Source organism: Anser brachyrhynchus (genome assembly GCF_964034855.1).
Source record: "Anser brachyrhynchus genome assembly, chromosome: 2".
NCBI classification, from domain to species: domain Eukaryota; kingdom Metazoa; phylum Chordata; class Aves; order Anseriformes; family Anatidae; genus Anser; species Anser brachyrhynchus.
The window spans coordinates 138,437,422-138,458,079 of NC_137695.1; the positions used below are offsets into that span (position 1 = coordinate 138,437,422).

Sequence of the window (20,658 nt, forward strand, 5' to 3'; positions counted from 1 at the left end):
TTAATGTCCTCAGAAAAAAACAAAACCTCATTTTACCATAACAGAGATGTGAGGGGAAGCATTGAAAAGAGCCTGAGATTTGGGAAAAATAACCCAGTGAGAACCAGGAAAGAGGCACTACGTAGAGCTACAGCTGGGGTTCAATGCAGCTGAGTTTGCAATGAGCTAGCTGAGGTGTCCCAGAGGAGGCTATCAAGGTTGCTTTGGTCAAAATGAACTGTCAGCCATCAGCCCAGGTAAAATGGCTTTGCTCACCATCTTCTGTTGGCTGTCAGGCTAGGAAGCATCCATTCAAGCATCTGTACCAGCAACGCTGAAGAGATGAAAATGTCCAGAAAAGATGAGGGATGAGCTCTCCCACCGGTGCCGTTCACTTTGGTTCTGTCTGCCCTAAACCCAAAATGTGGAGTTGAAACTGCTGCCCAGCACTGCCATGCTGGGCTTTCGGGGAAACTGCCTGCAGGGCCCTGGTTCCTTCCAGCCTTGGCAGGGTGGCGGAGGCCTGCCAGTAACACAGCAGTGCAAACTAGGCAGTTCTGGGACCCAGAGCAGTGCCTGCTGGAAGCCAGATAAGCAGGTCACTCCTCGGGCTGACTGAAAACTCAGTGCTACCTCCAGTCTTTCGGCTATTTTCCCATCCATAGCATCTGCTCCAGACCTGCTGCTCCATCCCCTACCTCCCCTATATGAAGACTTAAACAGCCCCATGTCTTGCTCACAATTTTCCTACAGTGAGTAGAGGAAAAATGTTACATTTTCCTAAGGAATTTGTGAGGTGTAGTCACACCAACAACTATGGTACAAGTGCAAGGGAGACAAGCAAATGGTAAGGCTCTCCACTCATTATTTCCCTTATCTTTGACTAATTCATAAGTTCCCATGCTGCATCTGATCCTCCTTTAACCTGGAGACTGCAGCTTATACAAGCTGCGTGCTCATTTCACACCAAACATGTTGGGATCTTTACCTCTGCAGGGACAGCTGGTTTTTGGCAGGGCAGAATGGATATCCAGGTGACAGGAGCACTGTCAGCAACCGGTTGCAATGGTTTTTAATTATAAGTTTTGACTTTTGGGTTCCCTATGACTGATTCAAAAAAGAGTTGTATTTGAAAGACTGAACAAAGTCAAAGGAAACTGAAACTGTCTGAAGTCTGAAGCCTGACAGGTAAAGAATAATATGATGAAGCAGAGTCAGTGTTTTGATACCTTTGCTTTCAACAAACAGTTTTAGAATATGGGGTAGGGGAAAATCTTTCCACCAGAGCCTTCACAGACGAGTACAGCAGTAGAAAACAGGGTAAGGGCATGTTTGTTTCTACTCCCCTCATGCTCAGGGACTGGCTCACCGGTTAACCTGAAACAGTTAACATCTGCAGTCTATCAGGGACCAGGCTGCAGCATGACGAATCCTACAGAGACTGGGAAAAGGACATTAAAAAAAAAATTCAACTACAAAACACTTGAAATGGAAAATAAAAATAGGAGGGTTTGCATCATTTGCCTTCAACTTGAATAGCCTGATAATGTGTGGTGGTTGCTTCTTGCAGGGGAAAACCACGGCTGGAAATTTCATTGTTCAAGTGCTTTAAGCATCCTGGTGAATGCTTGTAGGACGTGCTCTAACAACTGTTTTCTCTGGTGGAAGTGCCAACTGAAGAGGCTCTCACTGGTTCTGGGGTGCTTCCTCAGCCAAGGGAAATGAAGAAATAATCTTCATCTCCAGGGTGGCAGCTCCCTCTGGGATCAAACCATGTTTTCACCTTGCTGAGGCCACCAAGTGGCTGCATCAAGCCCACAGCAGCATGGGGTGAGTTGAGCACTGAAGATTTCCTCCTTGAACAGAATGAGCTAAAGCCTTAATTGTAGCACTTTACATGAAATCTAGCTTTCATGTATATGACAGAAGGCAGCATGGAAAGGCCTCACAGCGATGTGTTTAATCCTTGGGATTTCTCCTTGCACCTGATGGTAGGCACCACTGCTGGCTGATCCGAGCACACGAGGATTGGGTTTCCTTGCTGCACATACTGGCCACCTGCACAGACAGCCTGTGACAAACGGTGATATATTGTCATGGGACAGGAGGCCACCAATCCGTCTGAAGGAGCCGTCAATGTTTTAAACCTCAAGGACAGAGCCAAAGTGATTTATTAGCAAAAATCACGAAATAAAACTACCTCTCGAGGTGAGTGTCTGGGCAGTCAGTAATAACTCCAAGCTTATTGAGAGACAGTCAAAGGAGGAAAAAGACACAGAAATGAAATTAATTTCCCTCTCAGGCTCAGCTTCCATAATTAAACCACCACACACAGTGACAACCCACAACAGCCGTGTGAAATACTGAGTTATGGAGGAAGAATTTCTTCTAAGCTTTCATTGACTGTTTCTACCCAGCTCTTCTCTCCTCCTCTGACAGAAATTCAAACCAATATTAATATTGTAGTTAATAATCTCAACTAATCTTGCAAAATGTTTTTGTCCATAAACAATGGTATTGGAAGTAAATAAACAATCTTTGAGAAGTGCCGAGGGAAATAAAAAAGGATTAAACCGAAGCAATTACATACACTTTATATTAAGCAGAATAAATCCACATGTGGTGGCTTCTTATGTTCATTGCTCCAGCAGACTCGAGATATTACAGTAATATTAGTTTGTCAGGAAATACTTCAGGTAACTAAGTACATATTTCATCAGATTTTACTACATCATTAAACACGTCTATGCCTCACAGCACACGATACGGGGCTGAGGCAGGGAAGGCTGTCAGAGCTGAGCCTCGAACGGCATCAAACAAGCATTGCCCATGCTGATGCTAAGGAGAAGTCCCACCTCCACCCTTTGCCCCATGACCACACATTCCCCCCTGCTACCCTTGTGCCAACAGCTAGGATCAATCAGCTTGATCAGACATCCAACAGGAGAATAACCCTGATGAAAAATAAAAAGTAATGCCAGCACAAGCAGGCGTTACACTGCAGTTATGTGGACACAGGCACTTTAGCTTCTTCCGGGGAGCCGCATGTTTACAGCCATCATTTAGGGCTTACTGTAGTGCCACAGACTTTCCTAACACGTGTTAGATCTGCCAGGCCCACGTGGATGTCCCTGATGCCCACATGGCACAAGGACAGCTGTGACCAGCAGCCATGCTAAGCCCCTTGTGGCTGAGGGCTCTTGCAAGGGGCTCTCACTCTTACACCTCCTGATAGCTCATGGGTCTGAAAGGGCCAAAAAATGCTGCCCACGAAAGCAATTCACCTCCACTTTCCTGGGACATTTCCAGGCAGATGAGAGCTGGCACAGTTATCATTTCTGGCAGAGGCAGAAAACAAACAGCTCCCCTTCAAAACCGAACCAAGTGGACAAAACAACTCCAGGAACAGGGGAAGGGACAGAGCCTCTGCCTGCAAACCTGAAACTGGGCTCAAACCACGGACACAGCCAGGACAGTCCATTTGCCAGGAGTGGAGGAAAGAAATGGTTTCTGATATACCCAAATACATAAAATGTCACAATGAGAGTGCAGAGAAGAAGCTAACTCTTGGGAAGATAAAGGTTGGTAGCAGTATACGGCCTGTAGTTACCCATTGCCTACTCCAAAACCTGAACTCTGCAAGTAAATGAAAGTACAGAAAACCAGAATTAGAAAACTACCATGCTTAAAAAATAGCAATCCTCATGCAATCACCCCAAGAAGTACAGGAGTAGGGCTAGGATGTTTTGCAAGCAAAGGTATAACCCCATCATGACGTGCAGGCAGGTGTCTCCATGACAAGGGACCCGTGTCACGGGGCTCCCCATCAGCTCTGCAAGCACTCCCAGACCCAGGGCACTAATTCCCAAACCTTCAGTAACCCCTGGCTCCCAGTTCTTGTCTCCATAAGAGACCCCAGCTCTGGTTTCCAGAAGCATCTCCATCAGCCGTCAGGCAGGAGTGCTGCAGCTCCAGGGGCTTAGGCACAGGAATTCAGAGTTTTCCTTTCCTCTGAGGCTGCGAGATGCCTCCTGCCACCTGGATATCCCACCAGTAGCACATGCAGAGTCCAGAGGGGAAGGTTTTGGGGACTCTCCCTGAGTTATGACCTGCTACTGGGCTGCTCACAGAGAAAGGAGAGCAGTTACTCGCAAGCCATTTTATGCACAATTTATACCAATACTTTGCATCATAAAAAAGCGGTTTGCTTCTTATGCTGCAAAGAACAAGAATGTTGAGTATCCTGCCATGCCTCCTACTTTGTGAAGCAAAAAGCAGGGAAGAGGTAAAGGGTTTAATCAGCCTCCAATTCATTTTTATTGTTAGCAGATGCTTCAACTTGCTAGTTCTCGGAGGCCGCTTCAATCTCTGCTTTGCAGTCGCCCAAATACCAAATACATTGTTAGCACTGACAACTACAGAAACACTGCTGGCAGACACCAGCGGTGCTGCAGCACAGAGCAGCACAGCTCCCTACCCTGTTAGTGCTCAGACACGGCTATTTGCAGGGGGAAGCCAAGGAGGCCTGGGATGAAGAAGGAGCAGGTGCCAGCAGCAAAGGGGTGCAGGAAGGGGGCTCTTCAGGGGACTGTGGGGAGAGGCTGAAATGATTTCCTGCTCTCCCTGAGTCCTCTTGTTCCTCCTGGTGCTGCAGGGCACTTACCTTGTGCTTGCTGTACCAGGGGCCAGAGAGGGGCCCCTCAAAGAACACATTCTGCTCCGAAACAGGGAGGATGCCCATGTCCCTGCCCTCAGCCCCCTGTCACACCAGCGGGGACAGGTGGCTGGCAGCAGAGGCGAGCAGGACGAGGACGTGGCACTCGCTTCCTGGTGTGGGCAAGGCTGTGCCTGTGGGTCACCCTGCACCCAGGGGTGCGCAGAGCGGTGCTGCGCGGCCGGGGGCAACAGGAGACCCTCAGCTGGGGAAATTTACATCAGGGTGCATAGCAGAGGAAGGGGAATTTGTCAGCAGTTTCACTGCTTCTTCCCAGGGCACTCAGGTGCCTTTTTACTTTTTTTTTTTTCTTTTTTTTCCTCCCTCTCTGACTTCCCCAATGCCCCACCCTGCTCTTAAAAGGCAGCCTGGGAATTTAACTCCTTCAAATCAATGCCTAAATCTCAATGGCCAAATTATTCACTCCTCACGGATAGGTTACAAGAGCTGGAAGTTGTTGTTTCCATATTCATATAGTCACTTGCATAAATTCTTATTTCTGTCATGCATTCTTTACTCGTAGACATTTCCTGAATAGCTTCTTTGCAGAGATTTCAGGCAATGGGTTTGTTTCCAATCTGTGGCTTTATCCATTCATTCAGTTAGTTTTGATTTAATCACTTAAGCTCTCCTGAGGAAAACAACCAGAAAAGCTCCCTAAATGGGAGATTAGGAGCTAGTCAGATAGGAGCTTGGCGGAGTTACACTCTGGGACAGAAATGGGCTTCTAAAGAAACACAGAAAGCAAAAATTAAGCCATCACATCTTCAGGCTCTGGACAGGATAACTGCTTGTTTATCTAGAGGGCTCATACGATGCTCTACCTTGGAAGCATTGGGATGTTGGTCAGCTGGGCTTGAAAATGTCCAAAGCCCTGACAATTTCTGTAACAGATGAGGCCCCGGGGGTAGTTCTTGTACCACCTGCTACAGCAGAGTTTTGTCCTGCTGTTAGGTAGAAGAAATTGGATTTATTCTTAGTTCCAGTGTGCCTGGTGGTCCCACCATCAGAGAGATGCATAAGGAGAGAAGAGAACAAGACAGCAAGCAGCAGAGAAGGCTGGGGAGTGAGCTTCCAGTGGACAAGGAGATATTATACCTAATGGATATAAGCAGCAGCAAAGTTGACTGCAGAGAGACAAATGAGGATACAGACCCTCAGTATGATTAATTTATTTGAAAATGGAAGGAACATGTAATTACAGGAAAGAAACTGAAGTTAAATCAATGCTCTCCTGCTTTACTATATAACAATGCCTGCATTAGCTACAGGGATGTTATTTGGATTCAGTCAGAGGTGAACTGGGATATGGGAGAGGCTGAGGTGGCAAGGTAGTGCTTCAGTCAGATGATGATATAACACCCCAAAATAGGAAACCTTGCCTTATAACAAGAAATGTTTTGTTCATGCATGTGGTCCAACTTGAAGTACCAGTTTCTGTGATCACAGCTCCAATGAGTCCTCTGTAAATACCAGAGCTAGCTGAAGCCATGTATACATAGGTACACTGAAGGGAAGAAAAGAAAAAAAAAAAAAAAAAGAAAAAAAAACAGCTCCAATGTTTCATGGCTATGTAAATTGCTGCAGACTATTTTTACAGTGTTGCGTAATTATTCTCTGGAGTCTAAGCTTACATTTTAAAAAATGTTTCTAGGCAATTTGGGTTATGGTTGCAAAAAAAAAAAATCAAAAAAAAAAATCTTTAAAGTGGAACTGGAGTGTAAACTGCTGCAGTGATATTTGCCCAGTCTAGAGAGAGTTGAAACAATAGCTCAGAGGGAAGTGTGAATGGACCCATTCTTCTAACTGGAGCGCTAAACTGGAAGTCTGCTGACAATTTAAGTGTCAACATCAGCTACTTCAAGGCGGATCATTTTAGCAGAAACACCAGGCTAATGTTCTTATTTGTCATCCTCAATTTGCACTTGTTGGATAGCAGATCCTGGGGAGAGGAGGAAAAGCAGCAACTGGTTGTCTGGTTTGCTGGTCTGAGGAAAGCTCTCCCATTCCTCCATCACCTACACTCACATCTGCTCCAGCTCGAAATGGGGAGAAAAGAGGTTGTCACTTCCCCAGGCCAGGGTCTGAAACCTTCTCTGGTGGCCACAAGCCACAGTGATCCCCACCAGGCTGGCAGTGACCTATGCAGTGTGGTCCTCCGCTGCCAAAAAATGCACAAACTGGTTAGAGATCGAAAAGGAATCCAAGGGGAGTGGGAGGAAAGGAGCAGCCCAAAATATCTCTTGAGGATAGTTCTCGTTGTTTTGCTTCATTCTTGTTGGGTCACTGCCTAACATACAAATGTGACTGTGGTTTTCTCTTGCATAAGAAAGCTATTGGAACAGGTTTTCTGTAATGCTGTCTACGTGGAGCCCTTGCTGAATTGCTTTTGAAATTGATCTAGCAGTGATGGATCGCTGTTCTGCACTGGGTCCAGACATGCCCACTCTGTCTAAACACTCCAGGGGCCCTCATGGCATGCTTTATTTATTAAAATCTCAGATTGTCTTGCATATATAAGAGCTCAAAGTTACTCAGATGAATTCAACCTTTCTTTAGGTTTTAAGCCAGCCCTAATAGGAAAGTAAACAGCATTTTAGAAGGTATTTCTGCTCAGTTACAACCGTCCATTAGTAAAACCAACTCAGTATGTGCATATGTCCCTGTACTTGTGCATTGCAGATTTCAGGCTGCAAGTGATGCTGAAGTGGTGGGCATAAAGGTCCTAAATCCCTTGGGACTGATGCTCAAGGTAGTCTGAGGAAATGTTCCATGGGATGGAAGCAGAAGACAAGATCTGTGGGATGTTGTGACTGAGAGCATCATTTCCAGCCTTCAGTGGAGCTCAGCTGTTCTTCAAGCTTGTGCTCAGAGTCGAATTCTGTTTGAGAGTCCTTCCATGCAGGTGTCTCCTCTGTCAGGTGAGCAGGTAGAATAAACTAGAGCCACTTCAATACCACATAAAAAAAATATGAGTTGTTTGCAGTGGGCTCCACAATATATTAACAAGACAGCACAGCAGTGATCTGGCATCTGAGTGAGTCAGGGTCATAGCACCAGGGATAATGCACAATGTGTGATTTCCTCCTGCGTGTGTATATTCAGGTTTTGTCCTGATTTTGTGGGGAATCTGGGGTAACTCAAGAAATACCTGAGGGAAAATATCTTCAGAAATGTGACCTGGCTTGCTATGGCTGTCTTTGTCTTTACCCTCAGGCAAAGGCAAAGAGAGCAGTACAGGTTTATGTCTGGATGTGGTGACCAATCCACATCAGAATCAAGCCAGGACTGAACCACAGCTTTCACCAGCTCTCTCCCTGTAAGTAGCATGCAGCAGGACCTGTGAAGATAGAATAGATGCTGCCTGAGTTGGTAGCATTGCTACAAAACCTCAAGGGTTTTTAAATTGAGCCATGTGCGGGACGGCAGTCTTCGAGAGCTCACATTCTGTTGCCAGTCATTTTGGGGCAGGAGAGAAAGGGTTGCACAGCCTGGGAAATGACATTCACCTTCTCTATTGACTCTCACCAACCACTTGGGTTACTTCCGAGCAATGAGCACTTCTGAGCGCAAGAGACTGTTGGTGGTTTTAGTTGCACGACTTCACTTCCTTGGATGCTGTATTTCTATCTGATATTCCTTGGGCAACCATGGGTCTCTGTTAACAGAAGATGGCGTTACCCTCTTGGGTCACAAGACTTGTCAGACCGCAGTGGTTGCTTTGTTGACCTCAGGTCCAGATGATCTGGGAAGGTGCTTGATCCGTGCATCTCCCAGACCTTTGGCTTCTCTGACACGGGGACTACATGAACCAACAGGGCCATCGTGCTTCAGTTTCCTACCTCTGGTTGCCTTAGGCTCCTCCAGTCGTCCATGGATAGCTTGACCTGACACCTGGGTCATTTCAGGCACGCAGTGCACTTGGGTATCTGAAGAGCTTTTGCAAGAAAGCGTCATCACTATAGATGAACCACATTCTTAGCTAAGAAGAGTACACATCCTTCACTGTTGGGTTTTGGTCATAGCTACAAAGACTCTTTAAGCCAGAAAATGATAGAGGTTATGGTTTCTTCCTCTGTCAAATAGGAAAGCAGCCCTTCTTCCAGGGTACATAGGTGTTCCTACCCCCATCTGCTCTCCACTGTGAAGACAGAGATGATGGGAAGTTCACTTCTGGGATAGGTGGTCTCAGCTGGGTAATAAAGGAGGAAGTGAAGCCCTTGGCTTTGACCTGCTGCTCAGAGGACATGGCTGCTAGTGTCATATCAGCAGAAAATATACAAAACTTGTGCAGGATTATCAGAAATGTTTCTGAGTCAATTGTCTACCAGCAGGCTTTTGTTGGGTCAGTTAGTGTGTGTAAGGCGGTACCTGGAGACCTCAGCCTGTGAGCTGGGGTATCTGCCCAGTGCCCGTACATGGTGCAGTGTTAGCATAAGACATCTTCTGTAAGATGTGGGCAGATAGTCCACTGATTTTTACAAGCAGCTTTCATCTCCCTTCCCCCAGCACCTTTACAAGTCCATGGTGCGAGTATGTCCTACCCCAGATGTTGTCAATTACTGGAAGTTACTTTCCATCCTGAAGTCTACAAATGTACAAAAAACAGGAGTCCTGGAATCAAGATGTACATTACAGACCTTGGAGAAGGCTTTTGTCCTTCCTTTCTGGATGGTGGATCAGTGAGAGATTTGTAGACTTTAGACATTTTCATTTTTGCCTTTTAAACCCTACCAATTTAGGCTTAATCCTGATCCTTTTAAAATCAATGGCAAAGTTCCCACTGACTTCAAAAGACATGGCCTGAGCTCTCAAATACTTTAAAGAACAATTTAAAACAAACAAACCTAAGATGTATAAGAACTGCATTTTCTCTCTCTATTAGGCATGCAACTTATTTTCTCCAAATGTAAACGTTACCTGGAGAGCTAAGCAGTGATGTGTTTTTTATTATTCCTTTAGGAGGCTACAGTACCCAAAGTATATTCCATACATACTTCTTCATTTAGGAGCCAAACATAGCTATGTAAAGTGAGCAGCTTGTTTACAGTAGGCCCTTATGGCTTGCTATCAAATTAGTGGCAAATCAGGACTGTAGTAAACAGAGGTCAAAGATCAAACCCACAATTTCACATAAAATTCCAGACCATGTACACAAAATTTAAAATGCAAAATCTTCAAATCACAAGACCATCAACTGCTCTTAAAACTAATCAAAAGCAGGATAAGGACTGGAGGAAATGAAATTTAAACATGATTTTAATCCAAATTTTAATGGAACAGCTACATCGTGGATATCTTTTAAACCATGACAGCTGACTCCATGCTACTTATTCTCACTTGCCATGAAACAAGGTTTTGGTACATCCCACTCACTCTTCATACATGTTGTTTGCTTCTTTTTCTCCAATTTGAAATAAAGATAAAATATACAGAAGTGTTTTGACCTAAGAATTTACAGTGTCTGTTCCTGCTCGTGCCCATGGTAGTTCTGCATCACTCGGTTTTAGTGCAGTGGTTCTCCATGTTCAGAAATGGCATGATGCCATTTGCTCCATTTTGTGCTGGAATGACTGTGTCTGAAGGCGAGCAGGTCCCACGGTTGGTGCTGCCTTCCTCACCTGGTGGCCAGTGCCCACATAAGTGTCTCACAAGAAATCCAGGACCATGCCAGTCCCGCAGGTGTGCATGGGACTAATCCCCAACCTGAAACCATCTGAGAGGAATCCTTGGTTTCCTGACCCAACTAAATGAAAAGAAGAATGCACACTCTTTCAAGCCAAAACTTATTTGTTTAATGAAGATTTGGTTACTGAATGCCACCAGATGTCAGCATACACTATATGATTGAAAGCAAGTGTCTAAGACCTCTTAGAAAGGAGCAGCGATAAAACTGCCTTCTGTCTCATGAAAATGATGTACCGGGTGTACAGCTTTGCTGTGGGGAAAATAATGGCTGGGATTAGCTGGAAGATGTTGTCTGGGAGGTTTTGCTTGAGGATCTGCTCAGTTCTTCCTTCCTTGGGGGTGCCCACCCACCCCACACAGCAGGGTGGGGGTCCTGCCTTCCCTCACCCCTTCTCCCCAGCTGCGGGCCTGCGGCAGGTTAGGCCCGTCTTCAGGCCCATCTGCCATCTACAACTCCTCCCGGGGTTTCCCAGCACAGCTCCAAAAACCTGCATTTTCCTCAGATCCAGGGCAAGGGGAGGAACTTGCTATGGATCCAGAGAACTGGTTTTTGTACCCATAGTGAAGGTTCACCTCAGCCCTGAATACCACAGCAGTATCTGCTCTGGCTCTGTAGGAACACAAGAGCCCACCAAGGAGGTGGGAACAGAGAGTGACAAGTGACAGCTTAGGGAAAAAAATAGGAGTAGCAGGAAAATTGTGCTGTGATTTTTTTCCCCTGACATAGTCTTTCCAACTCTGGCAAGTGCCAGTAAACCAAAGCTGTCCTCTGCATCATCCGGTTTAATGCCTGAGCAGAACAAGTGATGCCAGTTTTAGACCGTAATTTATGTATATGAGGACTTTATTTTCTCCTACTGAAATCAACAATAAAGCTCTTCAGATTACGGGCAAACCTTCGCGAACCTTCAGCCAGGCTTCTTGCATCTTTTTCTTGCCTGTCTTATGACAAGACCTGTAATAAAAACAAATGTGCCCAGTCTACGTCCTGATGACTTGACAATTTAAATTTCTATACATTTTTTAATGAAGACCTACAGAGCTGAAGCTATTTTTCTGCCACCTTAGATTTTGCCCTCACTCTGCCATTGACCACACATGTCCCAAGCAGTCAGAGCACTGAGCTATCCAAATGCACAAGTCCAGATAATGTAGCCAGAGCCCGGGGGGCAGCCGAGCAAGGTTCATCTGGAGCTGGCAGTCATAATGCCGTACAGCTGGGCTTCCCAGGACACGGCCTCTTTTTCTCTCTTGAAGATACAATTTAGTTGTGAGGATTTTCCTGCATTTGGCTGACTTTCTGGGTGTTCAGCAGCTTTAGCTGAAGGTCCAGTACAAAAACCCTAAGAGCACTGGCACCCCTCCAGACTTCGCAGCCGTGGCTACCGTGCTGCAGCAGATAAATCCTGCCGCAGGCACGCGCTGTTGTCACCATGCACCGCCACAGCAGGTCTGAAGCTTTGGGGCAGCTTAGAGGTTGCATGTTTGTAGGGAAGACACAAAAAGCTCGGTGCTTCTGGACACTATCACCGCTGTTGCCTACGTGCTGTTCAGCTGCTTTGCTCCTGCTTAGTCTGGTGCATCGCAGAAGCATCAGATGTCCGTAGCAGAGGCATGTGTATGCAGACCATGTGTGCAGCAAGCTCACTGCACGTGTGCAGGCGTTTACATCACGGATACTCAAGCAATCCAAGGGCAAAAGATCCATCAGGTCTTTCAATCTCACCCACAGAATGAGCTAGAGCAATGTGAGGATGGCTCTGTTCACATCAATTAAGTCTCACCTGAAGAGGGACATGTCCTGCATATGTTTTATGTTGGTGGCCTTGCAGTAAGGCTAGGAGACTTGTAGTCATGAGATTGCCTGGGAGAGCATCAGCAACTGTTTAAACAGGCTCTGGCTATGGCCTGGGGAATTCCCCCACCTTTCGAGGGGAACAGGCAGGCACCTTGCTTCAAATCAGCAGAATATCCTTAAACAGGATTTGGGTGCCTATGTGCCTTTGAAGATTTGACCTGTGCCTTGGTAACCTTATTCCACTGAATAGCCCATTGACTTCAGAGGAAGGAAACTGCATATTATAAAATCTGTATTCCAAAACCACAGTGAAACCAGCCCTGGAGCCAGATACTTTATATATTATAGCCTTGACAACACTTACATATGGTGGCAGTGAACTGAAACATAGTATGATAAGGTCTGATCTGGATTGGATCTATCTGGGGGGGGAAAAAAAAAAGGCGATTTAAAAATAAAAATTATAGCATTTTGGTAAATCCATAAAATCCCTGCAATATTAAGGATAAAAAAATAAAATAACCTGAGGCAACCTCCAGGAGAACTGGACAGAGAAAGCACTGGTTTCTTCCCTCCAAGAAATAAATTGTTAACATGAATATCACATATGTATGTACATGTGTGAGTGTGCTGGGAGCAGGGGAAGAGTTCAAATATGTTTAAAAACGAGTCAATTGATATTGCAAAGCTTGTATATACACAATATTGCTCGTTAAAATATTTGGGGAATTGGAAACAAGCTTTCTTCATAATATGAAGAACAAAATCATTTTATGCCTTTGCATTTTAAATTAAGATTCAATAAGTTGATTTCCTTAGAAGTTCTGATTTCGTAAATGTATCTTTTTGCCTTGTAAAATTAGATAAGATGTCCCGATTATAAAATAGATTTTTTACATGCCAATGATCAAAGTCCAATGTTTTTTACATTAGCTATAGAAATACTCACTGGAGTGTTTTGGAAATGCTGCTTTAATCCTAGTAAAACCATCCAAGCAAACAAAACCTGTACACATCCTCAGAGATGTGGATAAACTCAGATTATTTGGACTGCATGACATTAAATAACAATAAATCACAAGCATGGTGATAGATTTCTTTCTCAGAGAGCATCCTCGCTGAGGTGTGTCGACACAGATGTTTCCTGAAAGAACAAGTAGAGATCCCTGATGCATTTGCTGCAGAAGTGTAGATGTTTACTTTGGTGAAGTTTACACCAGGTGTAAGCAAACAGGACTGTGAGATGTTGCAGGGGTATCTGGGGCCGGGGGGCTACATTTTCTCCAGGCAAATGACGGATTTTAAATACTGCACAGAAGAAGAAACTAACTGCATTAATGCAGAAAATATATATTTTGCCTGGGATTTGGGGTTTCTGTAGACCTAGACAGTTTTATTAAAATATGTATTCACATTCTTAATAACCAACTTATATAGAAAGTACCTCCATCAGGGCTGCTGAGTGAGATTTATCTTCTTTTGGGAAAAGCATTTCTTTTCTTGCCAGAAATTTAGGCCCTTATTTAGAGTCTGTAGAACATTCCTCCTTGTATTTATTACATTTTTACTATATTATAATAATTTTAAGATGCACAGATTTTTTTTGACCTCAGTCTGTATGACAGTGTCCCTTTTTCAGCATAGACATGAGGAACTGATCTTTCTTCTGAAAATACCTTTTTTTTTTTTATTATTAGAAAGCCATTTGTGATACAGAGTTTACAGACTGTTTATGATAGTTTTGAACATGATAGAAAGAAAAAAAGGACAGTATAAATTGAAATCAAGCTGTACCAGACAAGGAAATGTATTATATAAGGAAAAGATTTACAGGATTTCAATCAAGAGTGGCTTATGTGTGTAACACATGGAGAAGTTTCAGTTTGGTCATTGCAGATCTTCCAATTCCTCATCCAGTCCTTGCACATGTGGAATAAATGGATTCCACCCAAATCTCAAGTCTGCAAGGTTTTCCTTTGCCCTGTAATATACTCTCCTAAGCGGAACAGGTTTTGTGGCTTTCTCCTAAAGGTCGGTGATCCAATCCCACATGCATGTGTGGGTGGGGAGAGCCCATTTCCAGCCCATGGTGGAGCTGTCTTTTCCAACTATTACCAGAGTTTCAAGCAGGAACCCACTCATCCCTTTATAAATCAAATGTGGTGATTTCTGTTGTTTAATAACCACAGTTTTGAACGCACACAGATATCTGTACTTATTACCACAGTTATCTAGGTCAGCGTTGTATCCACTGGTTTGCTAGCTCAGGATGTGTGTAACTGAAGTGTATGGCAGAAACCGTGGTGATTGGCTTTATAAATAGCTGAGATATACATAGAAACTATAAGCTGTGGGGATTTGAGGGCTATGACATTTTGAGGAGTTTTGATTTTTTTTTTTCCCTGTTTCCTTGAGGGTGATTTAGATTCTCTGTGAGAAATGGTATTTTGGAATTTGAAGGCTATAGCAGGTTTCCTCTAACTTTTTACATCGGATGCAAGCTGCATTTGCAATTGCTGTAAGGTCTTGTCTCATCCCTCTGACTTTTCCATTTTTGTATTCTCTTTCAGGATTAATCCTTCATATGAGTACATCCTCCCTTTTCCCCTCTCTCCTGAGACGTGGGGATGGTTAGGTAGGGGTTATGACATTAAGCCTGTGGTGGACTTTTGAGATCACATTTACTTGACTTGCAGGGCTCCTGAGTGTGCTACTTCTGGAAATCCAAATGTAGAGACTGCTAAATAATCCAAATAAATACTGCTAAATAGAAGAAGAAATAAAAATCTTCTAATTTTTGCTAGAAAGATCACAGGGTTGGCTTGTGAGACAGAAAGTCCTGGAGAACAGACAGGCGTCAGTGTTGCAGCCCAGCCCAGATACAAGTGTCCATCCCTGGTGGTGGGAGGCAGGGGGATTTCGGGCACGCTGCCTTCCAGCTTCTGTTGCTCTGTCTGCCTGGCACGCTGCAGATCTGCACGGCACTGGCAGGGATCAGGGCAGCAGGCTGCTGGGTTTCACGCTAACCTTAGCCGGTTTTGTAGTGCTGCACAGACATTCCGGACAAAGCAGTCTAAAACAACCATCAGCTATTTTTGCCTTACCTACCACTGAAAATGAATTTCCTGCTGTTAGCAGTATTATCGCTGAGAGAGCTGCTTGGAAAATGGGTATGTATTCTTTTGCAATGATACCTTTTTTTAAAAAAAAAAACTTAATCAAAAGCACAACTCAACCTCAGTTTTCCAAATGAACGTTTGAAAATTGCCCTGTAAAGACAGGTTTGTTACCAAAAAGAAAGAATAAAGAAAAGCAAACTTTTCATTTGAAAATTTTCCATGGAATATATATTTGCCAGTCATTTTAGCCTTTGTAGGTCACTCATCTGCCTCAGGTACGGCTTGCAAGGGTTCCTTGTGTTGATACGTCAGTGGTTTTAAACAGCATGTTGCAAGCATCAAGCTCTTGCAACAAATGACTTCAGTGCTGGTAGCTCGATCTTACCTTGTCTGGAGATATAAACACAGATTCCACTAATCCTGCTGTTTTCAAGAAGGAAGAGTGTATTTTGTGTGTGTTATTGCTAATAATTTGCATTCTGGTTGTACCTACAATTCCCCAGCACAAAGACTCCACCATACAAACACAACGAGATGCTAATGCTTTCCCCTAATAATTATTATCACATGGAGAAGAACAGCGACTTCCATTTGCTCCGTGCAGTTTGATTCAATGCTCCAAGGTACTGAAAGCAGCTACTTTGAAATCATGTTAGATCTCCGTGTGCGGTCACGTTACAGCCAGTTTGTTTGTTTAGGATTCCCCATGTGTAGCACATGGCCTAGTGGTGCATGCTTAGTTTCCAGCACATGCTGGTGCTGCTGAACTGTCAGAGACAAATTCCTTCCTTTGCAAATGCATCTTTATCTTTGAAGTGGTTCTTTGTGAGCTTCTTCTCAGCAGAATTGTGTGCAAAACTAACCACAAAGGGAACAACACATAGGAATTGAAAGGAAGGTGTTTTTGAATTAAATAAAGAAAAAAGTTCCTCTAAGAGATAGCTTAAATATTGTGTCCCTGCAAGGCCCAGGCTCTTACCCACAGTTTCCTATTTATCATGCCAATGGAGGATAACGATAGACAAAGACTTTCAAGTGGCTAGAGGTTTTGTAGGTTTTCATTCTGGGTAGTTCATGCAGAGTCCCAGAGTGGCTGAGTCCAGCAGGGCCCTCTGGAGCCACCCGGTGCCACCCGTGCCCAAGCAGGGACACCCAGAGCAGGGTGCCCAGCACCACGTCCAGGCGGCTTCTGAAGGGCTCCAAGGAGGAGACCCCACAGCCTCCGGGCAGCCTGTGCCAGGGCTCACAGTGAGCTGCAGCAATGCTGTGTGGGGACCTAGCTTTGTAGGAGCTTTGTACGCTTCATCTTGAAAATCCTGTCACCTCAAGGCACTCCATCCAGATGTTGAGGACTGAAGTCACTCTCTGCTCTCCCCGGGACCTTTAGAGCTACAATGTAGAGTTAAGTGACAGAGATGTGTATGAAGCAAGCCCAAGTGTTGTGCTGCACTAGGAGAGCCCTGTGTCCAACGTGGTCTTCCTGCCATCTCAGAAGTCAAGGCCTTCTGCCCCCCATTTACCACTTTCCAATGTCTGAAGGTTTTTCATTCCAAAGCTGACCCAGATTTCCTCTGCTCATCTCTTCAAAATCTCCAAGCTTTGTCCTTGAACAAAAGTTGATTATAAAGGATGTGGCTGGTCCTGAGGCCTCACAGGTAACTTGAGTCAAACTATCAAGGACTGCCACTGAAAGAGGCTTTCCTCTTCTCCAGTTCCCTCTTTCCCCAGCCCTGGCTGCACACTCCTTCCCTCCTCTCATTTTGGCTCTTGTAGTCCTGCAGCCCTGTGGAGAATCAGAGGCAAGAGCTAATCTGACTGAAGATTTTTATTTTATTTTGTTTTGTTTTATTTTATTTTATTTATTTTATTTTATTTTATTTTATTTTATTTTATTTTATTTTATTTTATTTTATTTTATTTTATTTTATTTTATTTTATTTTATTTTATTTTATTTTGCTGGGTTACTTTTTCTTCTTACGGTTATCCTAACCTTGATTTAAAAAAATCTCCTGCTTCACCCTAGAAATAATGCACACACTACAGTACACAAAAACAACATGTTACTTCAACTTTGCCCAAGAATCTGGTGTGTGAAGTCCCACAACCACCACCCTTCACCAAGGCCCTGTGTGAAGTGATGCAGCATTCGCACAGGATGCAAGGAGAGATGTGAACGGGGCCTTTTGCATGGCTTTGGAATGATTAACCTAATCTGAAATACAACCAACTGTCCTCTGGTGTTTAATCTTTCCTGGTCCATAATTAAACCGTAGGTTCCCAATTAAATTTTAAATTAGCAGTTCGTGTAGGTGCTATTTTTATATTTGTCATAGTTGCCTAATGGCAGGGAGACAATGAACCCGTGTTGTTTTGGAGCAATTGAATTTTAAGTAGTGGAGCCTCAAAGCCTGCACATCATTTTGCCACATTTACCCTTGCCTAAAAGCACTGACACCCTAATCAGTCACAGAACAGAGCATGCACAGCCTGTTCATCAACACTTTCCTTGGTCGCAGCCTGCCAAAGTTATTGGGAGAAGGTTTTGCTTGTTTCAAGACTGAAAAAAAAACAAAACACGCCATAAATAAATAAAAATGTATCTAGCTCTCTGAAGGCCATTAAAAAGAAAAAAAAAAAAAAAGGAGGAAGAAAAAAAAAGAAGAAGAAGAAAAAGAAGCTCACAGCCAGCAAACCAAACTGAAGAGCATGCCTGCACCATGCTGTCGGGGTGATGCTGTGGGCTGGGGTCAGCTCTGCCCCAGCGGCGTGCGGCTGGGCCAGGCGCTGCCCGAGGAGCTCAGGCAGGGGCAGGATCAGCCCAGCCTGCTGGTGCTCGGCCTCCCAACAGCTGTCTCCCAGGCCTTGTTTATGACGGGAAATTACACTGTGGTAGTCACCAGGAGTCCCGAGCAACATGTTCTTACATGATGTAATTTCCCAGTGTAAACCATCCCGCTGGTGTCTCTTTCCAGTTGCAAGGCCAACAAACAGCACTAACACTGGGCTCAGCTGCTAGCGTTGCAGAAATGTCCAAGAATGCCAGTGCAAGGAGGTTACAAGCAAATTGCTGGTCTAAGCTGATGATGGGGTTAAGCTACAAAACACATGCACCTGTGTCCTCAGGAGCAGGTTGTGGGGGTGAAGAACAGGGACCCCTACCAGCAGCATCTCTGCCAGCAGCGCAGCTGGACCAGACCCTGGAAAGGACATCTGTCCGTGCTGAAGAGAGGCAACTTGTGCTGCGTACACCCAGAGGTGAGCAGAGCAAGCAGCAGCAGGGACTGCAGCAGCAGCGTTTGCCTGCCCAGTGGATGTGCTCGCACAGTCCCACAGTTACTTTAAGATTTATGAGGTGTACATCAACTGATAGTGACATTCCCCCCGGCCCTCTCACTGACCAGGGACACTTAATGATTTCCTACAGGCATGCGTGGATACTTCAGAGCCATGAAATCTCAGCCTCAGATACAATTCGACATTTACACATGACAAAAAGTGCTCTCAGGACACTGTGGGGAGGGACGGGAGGGCATAGAAGGAAAGGAACGTTTCAAAAGGCTTCAATTTACCCAGCATAAAATCACAGGATGGCTCGGGTTGGAAAGGAACTTAAGGATCATCTAAACTCCAACCCTCTGCTGTGAGCAGGGATAAAAGACTGGAGAATGCGGGCATCGATCCCGCTACCTCTCGCATGCTAAGCGAGCGCTCTACCACTTGAGCTAATTCCCCCTCTTTTTAGCTAATTTCCCCCATCTCATCACACAGATGCACTTTGCAGCAAGAAAAAAGAGATGATGATGATAATGGTAATAATACTTTGCATTTGATGTATTGCAAGGTCTGAAGCAAGCACTGACCTCTCACACTGTCAGCAGGGAGACCAAGGAACTTTCTGATCCCTCGGGTCTTGCTCGTGACATTTTTCCTTACATGAAGCTCCCTTGAGCACAACTGCTTTACGCCTGAGTAAGTAAAAGCAGAAGCAGTTGTAATGCCCCGCTCCTCAAAGCATGGATGAGAATCTATGGTTAAGAGCCTGGTTTAGGAAGTTTTCCTCTCTCCTAGCTAATGGATGGGAAGCCAGCATTTTCTGTCAAAATGAAGTCACAGTAACATGGCAAGAAACAGTGGTATAACTGGGCTGTTTCATAGACTCCTCCCAAGCTAGGTGGATCACTGAGCACATCCTCAGAAGATAAGTAATTCATTTATCCTTCTTCTTTTAGAGCTGGCAGGCAGAGAGGCACAGCAGCCTGAAATGCTGTATCTCCAGGGAGAGCATGGAGCTCGAATACAGCCATGATCTCAGCTGGAGAATTCAGGAAACCTAAATTGCCATCCTGTAGCACAGACAGCAAGCACGAGAGCCACAGGTGGTGTTTTCCTCCCCAAAGGCACGTTGGTACTTCAGAGCTGACAGCAGTGATCTCTTTCTTCAGCAGGTATCAGCAGGAGAGAAGGTAAATACACACAGAGGGAAAGTCATCCACCTGCAAAATCCTCAGTGCTTGAATTATGTCTGAAAACCTCTGCACAGAAATGAGTTTCCTCTGCAGAAAGGGCATATCTTCAACAGCAAAGGCAGTTTTAACACAGCCACTTGCCAGCACACAACCACAATCCACTTACAGCAGCCAGTCCTGTTATGAACCTGAGTCTCTCCGGGTGATAGCTGACAGCCTTTAAGATACTGATAATTTAGATGAACCAGACACAAATATATTAATAAATGGTAAAATATTGTCCCTGTTTTGCCCCTACAGCAACATGACAAGGACAAAAAAGTGCCATTTTTTGAGAAGTGGTTGGATTTAATACTGAGATTATCTGGGCTTTTGGTGGAAACTTTTCTTTTAATCAGCTGTCATCCCTGAAAGAGAAGGCATTAGGTGCTGAGTGGCTGCAAGTGGCACATCAGCTTTGAGATCTCCAGCTTGTTTGTGAAATAAACATCAATTTCTCAGAGCTTAGAAATGTGATGGTACGGTAGCAACCCAAGTGTCCTGTGTAAAGCCACAGATCTCCTCGGGATTTGCCTGTGTACCCACAGAAACAGCACTAAAACTGCGTGATGCTGGAGGCTGCGGTGCCCGGGAACAGCATGCACACTGAAGATGGCAAGAGTTGGCTCGGAGTTAAAACAGTGAATTTATATTTATTTTCTTTTATTGCTTACTCATTTACTAAGAGGGAGAGAATTTGTCACTTGCTCAGTTTTTCCAGCACTGCATCGTCTCTCCCTTCCTCTCTTTCTGCACATTCTTCAGCCGGTTTGTATAGGACTTATGCGCTCTCTCCTACACCCACTTAACTCCCAAGGTCTCTGAAATGCCTACACCCTTTATATCCACAAGAA

General features: G+C 44.7%; 1 protein-coding gene across 3 annotated transcripts in view; it reads right to left on the reverse strand.

Annotated features, from left to right (window-relative positions):
• NIPAL2 (NIPA like domain containing 2) overlaps positions 1-5,080 on the reverse strand; it is a 48,806-nt gene extending 43,726 nt beyond the window's left edge. Inside the window, exon 1 of one of the 3 annotated variants that reach the window (XR_013947702.1) lies at positions 4,643-5,080. Coding sequence is in view for 1 of the 3 variants with exons in the window: in XM_080583146.1 (XP_080439272.1) it covers positions 4,643-4,720 (78 nt within the window). In the remaining 2 variants the exon portion in view is untranslated. The remainder of the gene's footprint in view (positions 1-4,642) is intronic. The other 2 variants (XM_080583145.1, XM_080583146.1) reach the window with 2 other exon arrangements.
• Positions 5,081-20,658: the final 15,578 nt, after the last annotated feature.